Source organism: Rhinolophus sinicus, linkage group LG10, assembly GCF_036562045.2.
Source record: "Rhinolophus sinicus isolate RSC01 linkage group LG10, ASM3656204v1, whole genome shotgun sequence".
NCBI classification, from domain to species: Eukaryota; Metazoa; Chordata; class Mammalia; order Chiroptera; family Rhinolophidae; genus Rhinolophus; species Rhinolophus sinicus.
The window spans coordinates 64141254-64159863 of record NC_133759.1 but is presented as its reverse complement, the minus strand read 5'-3'; the positions used below and the strand labels follow the sequence as shown (position 1 = coordinate 64159863).

General features: G+C 39.4%; 1 protein-coding gene across 17 annotated transcripts in view; it reads left to right on the top strand.

Annotated features, from left to right (window-relative positions):
* Window positions 1-17896, top strand: part of FOXP1 (forkhead box P1) — a 409891-nt gene extending 391995 nt beyond the window's left edge. For all 17 annotated transcript variants that reach the window (XM_019746864.2, XM_019746863.2, XM_074313283.1 and 14 more), the window contains 4 exons: window positions 1067-1188; window positions 2924-2993; window positions 7797-7963; window positions 13220-17896. In XM_019746864.2, the coding sequence (XP_019602423.1) occupies window positions 1067-1188; window positions 2924-2993; window positions 7797-7963; window positions 13220-13364 (504 nt within the window). In that variant the 3' untranslated portion in view covers window positions 13365-17896. The remainder of the gene's footprint in view (window positions 1-1066; window positions 1189-2923; window positions 2994-7796; window positions 7964-13219) is intronic.
* The last annotated feature ends 714 nt before the right edge of the window (window positions 17897-18610 follow it).

Genomic DNA, 18610 nt, shown 5'->3' with positions numbered 1-18610 from the left:
ATATTCCCTGTACGAGGGAAGTTTTGAGTAAATGACATGGGTCTCTTCGTAATATCCTCATGTCTAATTTTCAGTCTAGATCAATAAGTCTAACCAGGAGGACTAAAGAATGAAGCCATGCTTGTTAGTTTACCCAGTAAGGGTTGTGGGTTTTCCTGAAACTCAAAGGGGAGATGAGATGTTAAAAGCTCTTCACCCCTGAGTTGAGATCCTCCTTTCTGGTAGATTGTAGATGTCAAGGGTCCCTGCTTAGGAATGAACAGAAATGAGTTTTAACCATAAGAAAGAAGCGTGTGTCTGTAGAAACCATCAATGCAGGAATATCGTCATTTTCCCATTGAGAGTCCCACTCATATGTTCCTTTGGCATTTTCTCAGTTAATTAAGGTACTTGCCCACAGTAAGGGCCAATTTCTGTATATGTTCCGGAAGCTAAGACAGAGCTTGATGATGAATACTGATCCATTGGGGGTCATTTCATGCCCCGCTCCTGTCAGCTACAGGAGGTGATACTCTCAACGGTAAAATCCAATTTAGATTTTTTCTTAATAAATCTGAGAAAACCTGTAGAAGGTTTTAAAGCCAAAACTTTAAAGAGCAAAAAGAACAAGAACAAAATATATTGAACAATATTAACTGAGTCTTCATCTTTCATGGTTTAAAAAAATAGAAACAAACTACCGTTTTTATGGGAGATAAGTGGGCTTAAAAGGGACAGTTTTATGCTGTACTTGTTTCCTTATTTTGAAGTCATATTATAATATTTTCAGATTTTTACTGTGAAACCTGTTTTGGGCTTGTATGCATGTTAAACCGTTTTTCTTTTGGTTAGTGATGACCATAGACTAAACTAAAATGCCAAAGTACAATTAATTTATGATTTGGGTTTTTTATCTTTACTTTTGGAAAAGGCACTCTTATCCACAAGAGGATCATCCACGGGGGTGGTAGCTACAAGCTCTTGGGGATGGTTTTACAAATGTGGACTGTTAGGCTGAATTTACTGCTGTTTTTGGAGTTTTTTCTTATAGAAAATGTAAATGTTCTCTCTTTTATACTTGCTGCAGAATGCAGTGCGTCATAATCTTAGTCTCCACAAGTGTTTTGTGCGAGTAGAAAACGTTAAAGGGGCAGTATGGACAGTGGATGAAGTAGAATTCCAAAAACGAAGGCCACAAAAGATCAGTGGGTACGTCCACCACGTTTGAACTTCTTAGCCTGGCTTGGATTGTGCTAACAAGTGTAACGTAGAGGCTTTTGCTGCTAGATGGTGTTAGACCAAAGAGCTGGTTTCACGTTGTCTCAGTTAAGGGAAGCAAAAAAGCATTTCATCCCTCCTGTTTTGTATGCCCACCAGTCCCCGCCCTGCTTGCCGGTCTCTGTCGCATCACATGCCAGTAGCTTTTAGGTGGCAATGCATATTAACCCTCACAAACCATTTGCTTACGCTTATTGCATTTTATTTTCTTTTTCCTGTTCCCTGTATTGGATGTCTGTTCTGCCCCCAACCCCGTCTCCTTTTGTTGCCACTTCATCTCCTTTGCTGCTGCTCCTATCCCAGGGTGCCATTCGCACCAACCTCTCACTGCATAAGTGCTTTATCAGAGTAGAGGATGAGTTTGGGTCCTTTTGGACAGTTGATGATGAAGAGTTTAAACGTGGCCGCCATATTCAACGAGGCCGTCCTCGCAAATACTGCCCCGATGAAAACTTTGACGAGCTTGTCGCACAGTAAGAGCCTTTACTTGCTTTTGTTTTTTTTTCTGCTGTTGCTTTGGCTTTGCATGGTTGACCCATCCCATGTAGTTTGCATTTCACCAAGTAGCAGTGCCACAGCTTCGTGCAACGGAACTAAATCGTGTGATTTGTACCTGTATTTCTCTCGTGTTTCCTCAAAACGCCAGTGCCTTGAATAATGCTTTTTTGACATCTTTAATGCAAATACGGGTTATCTTTTGATTCAGCAGCTTACAGGGACCCTGTAACTAAATACTTCTGTGTGATTCATTATTCCTTCAATCAGAAAGGAAGCTTTTACTTAGAATTAAAATGTGTATTCATGGGGTAAATTTCTTCTGATTTTTTGCTTACTCAGTATAATAATATAAATTTAGTGAAATGTGTGATTAAAATGCACCAAGCTTCAGAAAGAAATTGATATTAGCGCATATACTTTTAAAGGCCACTGATAAACGTGGGTGGTTTCCTACTGGAAGCCACTCCTTTCTCTCAGTATCTCCTTTGTGGTTATTTAGTATTTTCACTCTTCCTAGGTCAGAGATTTTCTAAAAACAGTATCTTGTCTTCAGTGAATGGACACAGCATCAAATATTCTATCATCCCAGATTTGGCTGTGCAAGGAAAGCTTCTGCCCCAGCTCCGGCCTTACTAAGGAATGAACCTCTTTTGGCATACCCTTCTCTCCATCTTCCTCTGGCAGTAAACATGCCTTGGAGACCTTCCTTAAGAGCCACCATGCCAGTTCTCTAGCAGTCACTTTAGCGGTCCCATCATGGAGATGCTTAGGAGCCGACATTCCTCCAACTCACTGCCAGGAAGTCCTATAGTCAGCTCACTCACTTCCCCAGCCCTGAACTGCTTCTGCCTTCCTGTTGGAGTTAGGCAGCTGTTAAAACTTGGCAGTTAAGTCAGTATTTTGTGATACAAAACTTCATCAATGCGGGGAGAACCCAAGTCTGGTATCAGAGTTTTAGACCCCAGAGTTTGAATAGTGAAGTCGCTATACCCTGAGCAGTTCACACAGACCAGCCAGTAAAGCCAGGGGATATGGAGAAAAACCTAAGTTTTGTTAGTGGGGGGAATTTCTGATTTGGAAAGATACCAGCCAGCTTGATACAAAACTTAGCTAGGAACTCAGGGGTTGATTGCATTTAACTTTGAGTTTTTCTCTTTTTCTTACGCAGTAACCCTTCCCTTATTAAAAACATGCAAAGCAGCCACGCCTACTGCACACCTCTCAATGCGGCTTTACAGGTAAGATTAATGGCCGTCCCGGATATGCAGCAGAGGCACGTGTCTCCCCCACTCATTTCAAAATATATTAGCCTCACTCTAATTAGATATTAAATTTTAATTCCGTTAAACTTTTTTCTTAAGTGCACAAAGCATCGTCCTCCCTGGAGGCAAACACATCGGCTGCTTCAGCATTAGCAGGATGCTTAGCATTTTGAATATTGTGGCAAAAAAATTAAAAGTTCACTTATTAATATTTATCAGCAGTATCATAATTTCCATCCTCTTATTTCAGAATTTCACTTGAGGCAAAAATACCACAAGTGTAATTACTCTAGCACAGCTATTAATGTGCTGGATGATAGGCCACTGTATCACATGACCTTCTATTGTTCACGGGTTTAAAGAGAAAGCAGGGCTTTTTATTTCTTCTTTTAAAGTCTGTTTCAGCATCTTTCCTTTGTCTGGCGGCGGGGGGGGGGGGCAGCGATTCGGATTTGATTCACTTTGTCACAGTAAACTGTTTTGCTGAAATGATAGATGTGTTTAAGAAAACTCTTCAGGTTTCCAGCAGATTGCTCAAGATTACATAATAAGCTCATAGGATGTTTGTTTCCTGCTGACAAATCAAGCACTGGTTATGTAACCAGCGTTTCTGGGGGATGAGTTGAGATTACCACCCAAATGAGTGACCAGGGCAGCACTGGCCTCTAGTAAGCCCTTTATTTCTTACATTCTTTGGTTACCACACAGGAAAGTCATTTCATAGGTCAACAAGAAGACAGCAGTACCACAGCATTGAAGTGCCTGGGTAGCATGCAGCCCCCTCAGGAGTTCACAAGTAGGCAGTGTCCTTGTGGCCAGTGGTCCTGTATGACTTTGACCCTACCTAGATTGTTCTAGAACACAAGCTAAGGGAATCTTGATAACTTTTAAATGACGTATTCTATAGATAGAATATCTACCTATATATACCTATATATATATTTATATATATGTATAAAACATACATAGATATTATATAGATAGCTGTATATCTAGACATGTACATATAGATATATAGATATCTATAGAATATGAATATATATGTGTGTGTATACATATACATATACATATATATGACAGATATAACCTAACACCATTACAGTCCTTTACAGTGTGCGTTCTTGACAGAGGAGCTATATCACCCCTAAAACTGGTACTTAGCTATTATTACAATGTGTTGTGCCCCTCCAAAAGGCCATAGTACATAAACAGATACTAAAATTTTGTGAGGGGAGGGCACGAATAGAGAAACAGAAGTCTAAAAAATGCTCCTTAAAGGATGATAATGAAAGAATGGTTGAGACACTTGGCATCATGGGAGCAAGGTAGGGTAACGAGGAGATAAGGATGGGAGCCCTGGCTCTCACTAGTCATTAAACGAGTATTGAGCACCTACTCTGCACCCTATAAAACTTTTTTCCAAGATTACTTAGCAGAGGCTTCAGGCTCCCAAGAATCAATGATACGCCATTTACACGGTTTCAGTGCAGAAACAAATTCACTGAACTTAGTTTTTCAATAATTTTATTTATTTTTAGTCTGAACCAAATTTAAGAGGAGGAACTACTTTCTGCCTTTCTTTTAATTATTTGTAGTTTACACAGTAACTTGAGTAAAGCAAATGAAAGCACGCTTAGATGCCGCCACTGTAAATACCATTCATTAGTAACTTCTTTTCCCTAGAGTCTTGTGAAGTGTGAATTTACAGACTGCTCTGCTCTATCTGGAATAGTGTTACGATTACAAGCACATTTTACATTCATGAGGCGGAAAGGGGAAAAAAAAGGCAGTGATCCCCCATCCTCTGATTCTCTTAACTGTGTGACTAATTTCAATTAGTATGCTTTATCCTTACAGAACTATTTATGTTTCATCTTTAAAACATTTGTTTTTTGCATCCTCTGCACACTTTCTTGTTGTCAATGATAGCCCAAAATTATCCTGCAGTTTTCCAAGAACACTTTGTGTCCATAATGAAGTGAAGTAAATAAATTGACATAAATTCATGATTTGAGGAGTGGGTCTTCTCCCTCTCCTCTGTGACTTGGATCCATGGTCAGTAAAGTCTCATAAGATAACTTCCTGCTGTGCAAATTAAATTAAGATTCCACCTGCAAGCCTTCCTTTCCATTATTGCCCATTTCCATTTTTCAAGACAAGTAAAAATAATAGTGGAATAACATTTTAAAAAGATTACTAGAGCAACATAATGCACGATATACAATATATAAAATAGGACAGCAGAATCCACTACCGAAATAAAACATTGGACTGGGGACAGATTGCATTATGCTTTGAAAAAGTGAAGTAACTAAGGGTAACCGTAGAACTCCATATTTATAGACTGCCTTTCCCCAAGGAGCTCAGAGTAGTTGGCGTTCAGAGCAATGGTATGTATGCACTTTGGCACCATTTCTTAAGCACCTTCGTTTTTTGGCAGAGGTGCCAGTCTGATATAAAACCACATATTGTGCACAGGATCACTTATATAATTATGTCCATCATGACAGTTGTAACCCACATGCTCCTTAAGTGGACCTCAGCTACCAAAAAAGAACCGCTTGTTTAGGCATAAGCAGTTGGTGACAGTTTTTCTAACCTTGGGTGGGTCTCTGATTACTCACTCAACAGAGAATGTTAAGAGGCTCCGTTGTGGATAGGGCACCAGGTTCTCTTTGCAGCCCACCAGTCATTCTTTAAAAGGACAGTCTGGTTTCCCCACTGGCATCTCTCTCGTCTGAGAACTACGGCGTCGGTCTAAGTTCTCGCCTTTTGGATGCCTTCACCACTGTGCCCGTATGTTAGGATCCATTTCCAGTTGGAAATGGCCTTGACCTAGAACACTTTGAGATCTAAGGAGAACAATTACCCCAAGGAGGTTTCCCTGTCCATTGAATGCCCAGCTCATCCCAAAGAGCACATTCTCATGAACATTGCAGTTTTATCTTCTCAGTTTTTGACCTGAGAAGTTGGTAAAATACAAAGCTAGAGGTGGCCCCACCTTTGCCACGTTCTGATTGTGTAAATACTGAAATGATCTAGTGAGATCATTACAGTATTTTCAGTGAGAAGAGACTCAGATGATAGTCCCAGCATAACATCCATGAGGCATGACCACTGTGCTGCCTCAGATAAAGGCAGTTCAGAGCCTTACCAGCTACGGTTTGGGAAAAAAATAAAAATAAAAAAAATCTGGCAACTGTTCTTGCTCTTTGCTCTGCCAAAAAGAAAAAAAAAATGCATTACTGCAATTACAAGAGATCTGTTGAAAAAAGTACAAGATGCAAATTATTTGACAAACTGTAGGAGAGTAAGGAATGTTCAGATTTGCTGTTCATCAAAATGAGTTCATTACACTTAGAAATAAAAACAGGATTTTCCCCACTTTTTAAAAGAAGGTAATTATATAAATTTAGACGTGAAGGGAAGGAAAAGCTGTGGCCTTGCAAAGGGCCTAGATTTCCAATAGTCCATTAATTAGTGTCAGGTTAGGTGTGTCCAGCTCTCCTACCAGGAGGCTTGAATCTAGCAGGCATTTCTGGCTTTGGAGTTTGTACAGTGACTGAGACTGCAGTTATCATAATAGGCAGATCCTGCAGCCCAGTTTTGCACCCATTCTTTCTTCATTGTTGGCTCTTGCTTTCTCTCCATAGCCAGGATTTCTAGACTAGTTTGGACTGTGTGTGACTGGCCAATTGAAGTCACCATGCCAGATTGTCTTGTGGTTGTACTTTTTCTTCATTACGATAGAGAACCAGGCATAGTGTTTCCTGCAAGAGAGCAGTTTTGATAAGTCTTGGTCTAATTACAGCTGCTAGTTTTTGAAAGTCAGTCAGTCCTCTTTAATAAAATGAAAAGTCACTGGGTCATAATTACTACCCAAACGAAACAATTTCGGCTATGTTAGTCTAGTGATTTATTTGACTGTTGTCTGTATTTCAAACTGGGTGGTCATTTTATTCCAATGCAGTAAGGAAGTGAATAGTATACCACTTTGGAGTTCAGAATTTTTTTTTTTTTTCATTTCCACACGTTTTTGCTGACACTCATTTGGACTGACGTTGTCACCTTCAATCTGTGTGCTTAAGTGCCCCAAAGAAATATGATTTAGAGCTTCCTTTTGGTAGAGGTTTTTGTGTGGTTTTTCTTAATCCTAAAATTCCAGGTGATTGATCTGGTCTGAGTCTGAAAGATCACATAGTGTTACGTTTAGCCAGTTATCTCAAACTATACTAAACAGATTCAAAAGTCATTAAAACAGAAATGATGGTGGAGATAAAAATTGATTCCAATTCTATAATCTCTTCGTTTTCCATAGGATCTAAGAAGTAAATGTTTATGGAAGTTCTCATAAGTTTGAGATGTGCAGCCAGAATAATCTGATCAAATCTTTAATATCCAGTACTGGAGTCATTCAAGTGGATAAAGAAATGAAAATTCCATTATATTTCCCTGTGATCTGGGAATATTCAGTTGCTTCTGAAAAAAGACAGCAGACATAAACTTCCTGTGAGGTCTCCTTGTGCAAACCCTTGACTGCCCAGCAGGGCTGCATTGCGCCTCCCTCCCACCCCTGCTTCATCCCCCCAGCTAGCTCCTTGAAACCAAGCTTGGGACATGTGTCAAGAATCTTACTTTTAAAGCAAAATCCTTCTAACTCTGTTAGGAACTTGTGTTTGCCAACCACGCTACAATGAACTTAAACTGAAGACCGTTGAATACTCCCATAATTCATGGATGCCCTCTCATCTTGATCCATGTTCTCTTGGTTGATGACAGGCTTCGATGGCTGACAGTAGTATACCTCTATACACTACCGCTTCCATGGGAAATCCCGCTCTGGGCAGCTTAGCCAGCGCGATCCGGGAAGAGCTGAACGGGGCGATGGAGCACACCAACAGCAACGAGAGCGACAGCAGTCCAGGCAGATCCCCTCTGCAAGCCGTGTGAGTACTGTGCTCCCTGACGGCCCTTGCCTTCCGATCCCAGGCTCCCTCCTTTACGTGCACACAAGCCCTCTGGGGCCACTTGGTACACCTTTTCTGTAATTTCTGATTTTCTAGAACCCAGGGAGCAGTTTGTGCTTCTGGAAATGTTTAGCTCGCTTAGCACAGTAAAGGACCATTTACTAACTTTCCCATAAAAGCACTTGGTTTCCTGTAGCCCTACAAGAGCATACAGCAATCACATGGTGACGCGTTTGCTTTTCTCCCGTCTGTGTGGCATCTCAGGCTCTTATTTAAGCCACCTTACCGTCTCCTCCTAAAATGAGTAGACATTCTATACAAAAGTTTGCGGTTTTCACCTCACAGGCTGAACCTAGCGGGGAGAAAAAGGATGTTTGTGTACCTGCGTGTGTGATAAGCTGAACTGTGAACAAGACGCTGAAGCATTATTACCAAGCATTAATGATGGCACGAATGAAAGGCAGTATGATTTATAGATTGCTCTTAAAATATCAAAAGGAAAATTAATAGGAGCATTCTAGCAGCAGACGGCAGTGTAATGAGCACACGCAAAGCTGAATGAAGTGAGGGGTGATGGGTGTCCGAGCTGGGTGTGAATGGCCCCAGGACCAGGCAGGCCACAGGAAAGGCTGTGATCCCCTGTGGGTGGCTGATGGGAGGGAGGAAGTGGAACTAGAATAATTCCCTGTCTCCCAGGAAAAGGTCCGAAGAGAAAAGAATCCACATTCTTCCAAATGAGTGGACTTGCCCTGATGCTGTAGAATGGCAGTCTCTGCCTTTTAGCAAGTGTCTGCAAAACTCTTGCCCACTTTAAAGGAATAGACCAGTGTTTGCATACTGTCGGCTCCTAGAATAGGCTGTTTGTCTCTACAGTCTTTCTGAATTACTGACCAACATTTTATTTTAAGATAATTTGAGCAATAGGAGTGGAAAATATGACCTGTAGCAATTAGGAACAGAATGAATTGGCATCTAATAATGACAGAAAAAAACTGCTATCTGCCAGGGTAATTTGTGGGTCTGGGGGAATCTGAAATTTGATTATTTAGCATTTGAATTTATGCCCACAGTGCTTTGAAAAGGGTCTTTGAAGATGAAAATAATGCTTTTTAATTTATGTGAATAGTCTCTTAGCATTTACTCCACATTATTTTAAGAGATACTCCCATATATCATGCTTTCTAAAGCAACCTGGTGTTTCTGACTTTATTGTTATCGCCCTTGTATTCATCTTTAAATCATTGTCATGACAGGAGTATTTACTCAGATTTGAAGGAAGTTCAGAGCAAATGTAAATTGCTTTATAAGCTACTTCAAGAAATACTCATTAGAGCAAAAATATCTGAAGTTATTGAATGGAAGCGATACTGTTTCTCATAATCTGTATGAACTGCAAGGTTTAGTTGATATATATTCCTATTATTTAGTATAAAGGATCACTAAAAAAGAAACAAAAATATTTGGATAAAAACCTCATGCAACAGTTTAGAGATGTTAATTTTGCTGTACAAGATAAAGTCACCATAAAGTTAATTTGTTTAACAATTTTGAATTAACCCAAGTATTACCAGAAACCATATTTTACAGCAGTCAGCATAATTTTTAACAAAACGAAGGTTACGATTGCTTTTTTAAAAAAAAGAATCCCTACGTAAAAGTGTCAAAAAGCATGCTATTTGCTGCTCGAATCTCACGGGCTTCTGCTGTTTGCTAAATTTAATCTTGTCAACAGCATATTCCCTATGCCTGCTGTCAGGGTTGTAGACTGTTACTCTTTTTGACCCCGTATTTCCATTAAGCGAATTCTATAATGACATGGTTTTCATTCTTGTCCAGTGTGCATTGCCCTGCTATGATGCAAATTGTTTCTTAACTGCCCTAGTCTATTGGAATAAATCAAAGTGGAAACTTTACAGCAAGCCTAAAGGACCTTGTTAGTACCGTCGCCCAGCTGATATGTTGTGTTGAAACAACTCTTCATGCCTTTCGCTTCTGTGACACTCAAATACCATCACATTTTGTTTCTTTTTTGAAACCCTAGAAAGTAGTCACATAATTATGGCTATGGGGCATTGAACTTTTATCCTGATAGGAGCTAAAGGAGCTACAAAGCAACATACTCCAAGCTGTGCACACACCCTCAGAATACAGTGCTTTAAACACTGGTCAGCTTCGATTCAAAACTCTTGGTTCCCAGAGTGGCTAGACAAAGGAGTTACTCAGGTGTACAAAGGCAAGTATTTGGTTGCACATAGTTATTCGTTGGGAGTAGCCCTTTGGGAAGTAGGAGTTGGTGAGAAAAGTGGGCGGCCATGAGGGGCTTGTCTGCAGAGAGGAAGCTGCATGGTGCCTCTCCAGTTTCTAGGGACACATGGGTGTGCGTGAAGCATAGCGTCTGCATAGGTGCGTCTCACCTGGAATGTATCTTGCACAGAAGTCCATTCTCTTTATTTTCTGAAGCACTGTATGCCTGTGTTACTGCACTTGGCACACCTGGAGAGCTGTAAAATATTCTCTAATGTAAACTGCTTTGGGGGGAGGCTTGTGTGTATCTTATACATATATATATATATAGAGATATACATACACACACACACACACACATTTATTTATTTATTTATTTATTTATTTATTTATTTAATTTTTGGCTAGCAAACATTTGTCAAAGTCTAAAATTGTAAACAAGAACTTCATTAAGACTGTTTGATTTCCTCTAGGTCCCCTCACCCCCTCCTGCCCATATCATCTCATGTCATCAGATTCAGGTTTGTAAACCTGTAAAGGTTAATAAATCTGATAGTTTAAAAAATAAAGCTAGGAAAATCTTGTTCAAGGAAACTACATTGGAATCTCACTACATGGCTGAATAAGACGCAGACATATTTCTGTCCAATTAGCATCACTACAACCATGTGATCAATGGAACAGGGTGGGTAATTTATGAAGTAACAATTCTCAATAGTGAAAATACGAAACAAACATGAAGAAATGTGCACTGTTGTCAGTAATTCAAAAAACACAATTTAAGGTAACCCGATCTTACCTTATACCTGTTAAGCAACAAAATATTTTTTTTTAAAGTAATGCTTGATGCTGAAGAGGTTGAGTCTAAATCGATATAGGCCCTTTGGAAATTAATATTGCAATAACTCATAAGAACCATAAAGATGTTTTGGCCTTTGCTCTAACAATTTCATTCTTAGAAAATTATCATAAAGAGGTAAATCAACAGAATTAGAAAGATTGATGGATAAAAGTCATCACTGTATATACAAAGAGCAAAAGAGGGGGGAAAGAAAAAAGACAATCACACAATGCCAAATATTAAGGTACTACCGTGTCAACATAATGATATCTCACATAGCCATAAAAATTATAAGTGTCAAGCTAGCAAAATAAATAATGCTATTTCTGCTGTGTTTACAGTACATACAAACGTGACCGCCAAATGGAGAGGACACGCCAAAATAAAACGCTTAACTTAATTAGGGCTTATGGGTGACTTTTTCAAAGGAATAATAATACCCCTAATTCTTCCCCAAAGAATATAGGGTGTCTACCAGCGCCGACTTCACAGTTATATGATGTATGCAGTTGGACAGGATCCTATGCTTAGAAGTTCCAATGCTCTGCCATTTCCGTCTTGAAATTCTTACTAAATTTTGAACCACATTCTGCTCTGCAAATTATGTAGCCAGTCCTGTATCTTACTGTGGAAACACAGATAAATAGAACCATTAAAAAACTAAAAATAGGTGGAGCACAACTAGTAAAATACGCTATTATGCAACTTTGGTATATTTCATTTTGCAGATAGTTTTTAAGAATATGGGTACGCTTTTTTAAAAGCTGTTTATCCTGACATCTACCCCCAAACACTCTCTGGGCTGTGTTAATTTTGGAGTCAGTGGTTTTCTGAAGGTTCATGTCGTCCAGGGCAGTCCAAAGCACTCCTGTTTGTTTTTAAATGGTTCAAGTGGCCTTTGGGGTCTGCATGCAACATCAATTATTTAAGAAGCCGGCCACCCCTAGTTCCACCTCTTATAACTAATACTTGATAATGTCAATTAAAAAATCCTCCCCTGTGTCGCCTGTCACAGCAATGGGATGCCTTTAACTTGAATGGTTCTTTTGCATATCAAAAGCCCTGCAACAGAAAGTAATTTGTATTTGCAAAGGATTGGTTGTAAATATGATTTACGAACAACATTTCTCAATTGTTGTCAGAGTGGTTTCTTGTGATCCCCCCTGCAGTACCCTTCAGCTGAACCCTGCGCTGGTCCATAATGAGAAAGTTGGCAGATCTCATCGCAGCCCCATGTCCCAGTGGCCGCTACCAGCCCGGGCCTCGTGTTCTGCCTTGTTTACAGCTGACAGCGTTATTATTCTGATTGGGGCTCTGCTTTCTTATCATATTGTTGTGTTGAGCGAGCCTTTTCCTCTTCGTTTGTGTTTCCTGGCAGGGCTTTTCTTGCCTTATTGACAGTTTGTAAAAATATGCATTAATTTGGAGTTTCAAGCATGTATCATGGTGTCTCTTTGCTGTGTTTGCTTGAAGTTGATTAATGATAGAACCTCGCTTGAGGTCGGTCTCTGGAGAGTTCTTTCACAGGTTCCGCATGTTAACTAACAAAGCAGAACACACAGCAAGGCTTGAATAGCCCAGCCTCCAGCACTCCGCGGTCCCCACAAACCACAGTTGTCTTACAGACTCTTATTTCACGTAATTATTTGAAGATTTGTATTCATCCACCCAGGCTGCCGTGACAGGGCCTGTTTTCTGGTCCTCAAAGAGTGGTCCTTGGACCAGCAGCACCACCTGGGAGCTTATTAGACACAGGCCCTACCGCAGACCTGCTGAGTCACATGCTGCATCTCAGCAGGATCCCGAGGTGATTTGCATGTGTGCTGAAGAGTGAGAGGCATTGCCAACGAGTAGAGGCCCACTTCTGTCCAGATACCAGGCATTCTAGAGCAGCTGTTTCCAGTGGTAGAAATTTCTATCTCTGTGCTATCCAATATGGCAGCCATCAGCCACATGTGGTCCTGGAGCACTGAAATGTGGCCAGTGCAACAAAGAAACTGAATTTTAAATTGTGTTAAATTTTAATTAAATAGCCACATGTGGCTAGTGGCTGCTGTGTTGGATAATTCAGTCCTGGGGTGTGGCTTTTCTGTTGCCAAAGTGCATTGGGTTCGGAAGTTCTCTCGATGAAGCTCTTCTTGTTTTTCCAGGCATCCTGTACATGTCAAAGAAGAGCCCCTCGATCCAGAGGAAGCTGAAGGGCCTCTCTCCTTAGTGACAACAGCCAACCACAGTCCAGATTTTGACCACGACAGAGATTACGAAGACGAACCAGTAAATGAGGACATGGAGTGAACGTCTGGGCGGGCCAACACCAAGAATGAAGATTGGGAAAAAACAAAACACGTCAAAAGTTAGCAGTGAAATTGTTCTCCATTTGTTGTACAGTCTGGAGGAGTTTCACTACATTTTGACAACTCTGAAATGTGTTAACTCTTAGTGCCATCAAGAATCCCATTTGGGAGTATTTTTGATTTTTCTACTTTTTGTTGAAAAAAGGAATTTGTACTCTGTGCATTGGATGGACTTGTTTGGTACTTGGGATTTTCCTCTCTTAACAGTCAACATCTGTTGTAAATTTGCTAAACTGATTCACTTTTAGCAGCAGACTTTGAACTGCAGTCCTGCCGACGTTGGACACTGAGGACACCCAACTGAGCATGTGCACCTGAGCTGCAGACCAGGCCTCTGCCCGGGACTAAGGATTCCAATGGACGACCTATTTGCACAGTACTGCATGTTGATTATCACTGCCTTTACTCCTTTGGGTTTTTTTTTTTTTTTTTTTTTTTTCTTCTGTTTTTTTTTTTTTTTTTTTTTGCTGCCAGTTGGGATGGGAAAGGCCTTTGTGTGTGTATTGGGGGGAGGGGTTAAAAAAATAATTATCCCAAACTTTTTAATGTATTGCTTTAGTGCTTTTTTTTTTGTTTGCTTTTACTATACCATTTTAAGTTCTGACCTCAGGCCTCCATTTGGGCCCATGGCCTCTTGGAGGCTTAAAGTTTTCTGTACCTTGTGACGAATGTTAATAGGTGTTTTTATTATACAAAGCTGAATGTCATTTCTTGTTTGTAGTTTTCTGTCACTCATTCCATTTTCCTTCAGACATCACGACGTTTTCTCTAAAGTCAGAGAACATTCCGTTTTGGTCTTTTTCAAAAAGGTCCCAAATGCTGCACTCTACACATGAAGGTCCTCTCACACAGATGTGAAGTCCTGCCAGAAAGAGAATGAATGACAGAAAAAAAAACAGACACACTCTAGGAACAATGCAGATTCATTCCACAAAGCAGTATTGGAAGTGGGGAGGGGTTGTTTCAGATTTTCCTCTTTTTTTTCCTGCAGCTACCATCGTTTTTAATAAATGCCACAGCATTTTACCAGCACGAGGAACCATAGGCAACACCCCCAAAAATCTCACAGTAGTTGGACTGTCTGGCTGTGGAAGGCTCTCCCTTGTGTAACCAAGTTGTGATGCCACAGGCTCTCTCCACAGGCTTGTATTGCTTTGTTTGCAGAATGGCCAATACCTGGCTTCCCTGAGCAACTTTTTTGGAAGTGGCGGTGGTGGTGCTGAATTTAAACATCAGTTCAGACCTGCTTGGTGGCATTAATCTGTTTGAATGCAAATTAGGTTTCAGATTGAACTTGTTATGGGAGTTAATGAAGACTGAGTTCAGCAAATGCTAACGTGTTCATTTCAAATGTGCAAATTTGCTACTGCCGTTTAGTTATACAATATTATTACACCAACCCAGTATAAAACTAACAGTAGAAGACATCAAGCGGATGGGGGCAAATCTCAGCCCTGGGCTCTTGGGGAGACGAACGTGGCATGCAGGACGTGACCGTCATCTATTGGTACCACCGCAGTCCTTAGAACCCCTGAACACTTCCACTCTGCACCTACTTTCCTGTCACTCATTTATTTATCTAGGACCGTAGCTTTTGTTTTAGTTTGAGAGCCTTTTGGAGCTTAATTTATATTCTTTGTACCTTTTTTCCTAAAATTACCAAAGATATTACACAAAGGTAAATTATGTTCTCTGTTTTATGCTTTATCTGATGAAGCCAAATATCCTCTTATTGTTGATCAAAGGAGGCGAAAGAATTTAGAGGCAATTGATGAAATATATAGGCTATTGCTAACCTGAGAAAGAGAACTGCTCCTTCATCATAGAGTAAATTTAGAAGACCAAGTAGGTAATGGAACCAAAGTTGTTACTTTTTTTGGGTTGTTGGTTGTTTTTCTTCTGCATTTCTCCAGAGACCAAAACTCATAAAGAGATATTATGGGACTATTGAAGATAAAAATAGGATGCAGTATTAAAAGAGCAAACGAAGGAAGGGAGTCCCATCTCAGAGGAAAAACGAATGTATGCCACTGAAAATTAGGGTGTGTCCAATAAAGGAAACAGTTAAGAATAAAATACAGAGAGAACAGAAAAGCTTCCACAATGGAACTAGACCACATAATATGATAGTATTTCTAGAAATACATTTTAAGATTGTATGCCACTTTTCTTTAAGGACTGTGCTATGATCACTGCATTAATTTTGGTTTATCTTGGCATATAGATCCTCTGGTTTTTGTTTTGTTTTAATTTTTTCCCCCCTTTTCCTTCCTTTTTTTCTCCTTTTTTCCTTCCTTTCGTCAGCATTTTTCATTTTTTAAAAAGTAACACTCCTGTCCACACATAAGCTTGGTACAAAAACTTCTTTGGCAGTTAACTTTTGAAGCTTCACTCTGCTTTCTGTATAAAGGGCAGTCTGTGGTCACTCGAGACTTTTTTGTAACTTTTCCAGGCAGCTTCATGATGTGCAGGCAGTAGCCAGACAGGGTCATGGGAAGGGGGCCCTGTGCTTCTAAACTGAGTGGTTGCTGGTTAGTTTGGTATTCAAAAGAGGATAAAAATCTGGTAGATTAGTTCATTCTCAGCATGTGTAGCTAGACATGAGTAAAGATAACAGCATGAGAAACTGTTAGTACGCATACCTCAGTTCAAACCTTTAGGGAATGATTAAAATTTTTTAAAAATACATTTCACTCAGTTGCACTTAGTTGTATGTCTTGCATGCTTAGTCTAAAGACTGTAGCAAAAAGAAAAAAAAAGAAAAATTAGATTTTACATATCTTTGCAGGCATCACAGCCTTGCAAAAGAATCAACTGAAAAAAAAATTCTCAGGCTTTACAGCAAGCAAACTTCACTCTGATTTTTACAATTCTGATTCTGTATCCCTTGGGGGTATCCCAGTTGCTTCTTTAGGATGGAGTTTATTATGTTGTACATATATCCCCAATGTGTCTGTGTGAATCTTTGTCTTTTTTGGGGGAGGGCGGAGGGCGGTTCTTTTTTTAGATATTGTTCCTAAAAAGGAATAAATGCATACACCTGTTTGTCAAAACACCTTTGCTTTTTGTGCAACTGCTTTATATTAACGATACTTTAAAAAAAAAATAGCTTTGGAAAAAAAAAAACTACTGTATGTAATGGAATTGCAGAATATGCTGCACATGTATTTTATTTAGTTTTTCTTGCTTTAAGAATATTGGATGACATTTCCTGACATGTGGGAGGGAGAAATTCCCTAACTTTTTTTTTTTTTTTTTTTTTGCTTTTAAATTGTAACATAGTTGACAGACATTTTTTTTCCCTGTTCTCATTGATCAGAGCATTTTGTACAGGTTTTTTTGTGTGAGTGCGTGGGCATGTGTGTTAATCTGTTTTTTTGATACATTCCTATTCATTGTGTTGATCCTACCACTGCCTTCCTGGCTATCTTAAACAAGTTCATACATTTGAAAAGAGAAAAAAAAAAGTGTTTTAAAAAATGTTTTCTCCTGCTGCAGTAAATATTTTGCATGATGAAATGCCAGGGTCACACTTTCAAAGTTTTATCAGTGAAGTAGTGATTAATGGGAGTCTCAAAGCTATTGAACTTTTTGTATAGAAAAAAACAAAAAACTTTTCAAGGTGCCAAGATGTAAACACCATTTGTTACCTTTTTTTTTAATTTTTTTTTTTTTTTAAAGAAAAGCGTACATTAGGGAAATGGTCCCTGTATCAGGCAAATGCACTGTCAGGAATGAGGATCCATCCCTAGAGTCTGTCCTTGTAAGACAAGTTACGCTGCCCACATTGAACCAGCAGTAAAGTGAAATACCAAGGCTTATGTCCGTGAAGAGTGACCACCAGCCCTGCCGCCTTCGGACAGCTCTAACATTATTCCCAGCATTCCATCAGACCTGGTCAAGAACTCCTTGGATTCTTAACCCCAAATGTAATGGGAATCACTAGCTATTTTATCATGAAAAAGAGTTTAAAAAACATTTCCTCTCCTTTCCACATTCCAGCTGAGCTCCATTTCCAAGGGTACAAAGAAGTACATGCTTATAAGGATTTTGAATATTTGGGGTACCTTTTGGTTAATGGTATACCCTTTTGATCTTTTGGATGTTTCTGAGAGTTGGTTTCGCTTTTCTATCATGAGAATGAGACTTACAGTTCTAAAGGCATTTTGTGGGCCCAAGTAGTTCACATGTTCTCTGCTCCCAGAAGCCTTCATGAAGATGGTACCGTCCAGACCGAGAGCATGGTGCTTCATGGATGTGTGCTGCCAGGAACAAGAATTTTTTTTTTTTTTTTTTTTTCGATAAGGCATAAAAGAAACTCATTCCTTGACATCAACTGTAATTCCATCATTCCGTGTCTGTGGATACAGACAAAAAAAAAAAAAAATGTTGTGTAGTCAGTACTAATTACTGACATTATAGCATTCTCAAATGCAATAAAAATGCTGGTTGTTCACACTGGTAGTAAAAGTTGCCACAGCCTAAGTTTCTTTTCCCTTCTGACCTGCTGATACTCTATGTCAGGCCTATGCCTTGGGTTTGTCACCAGCCGCCTCCAACACAGAATTAAAATCCATCTTAACTAAAAGCTTGCATCATCACAGAGGGCTGAAGCTCTTCTCAGGATTTTAGAGTGGAAGTCTCCACTTAGAGAATTAGAAAAAGCAAAATGACAGGCTACCGTTTCTCACAAGAAAGCACACTCTTAGTTTTCTTTATCAAATATAGAGAAAAACAAAATGTTTAATAACTAGCATTAAGAGCAAACTAAAATTTCAGGGGAAAGCAACTTCATGAATAATTCATTAAAATTTCACATCTGCAAGATTAGTCATCCAAATAAAATGCTAATGTCAAAAACATGCACCGTCTATAATATTCTCATCAAGAAATCTTTTTGCATATAATGATAAATGCTCAGATTAGAACAAATGATTTTATTAAAATATTCTATCAAAAATATGCTAGATAACTGCATTCAGTGAAGAAAACAGAGCCAGTAACTATTCCAGAAAAACCATCTTGATGTTGAGATTTTTTTAAATTGCATACCTCTAATAAAATTTATTTCACTTTAATATTACTCTGTTGTATGCATTCTCAGGATTAATGAATTTGGGCATCATCTTTCAGTAAAAATTGAATTGGTGTATCGAAAGCAGCACGTTAAGTGGCCAAACCGTGGTA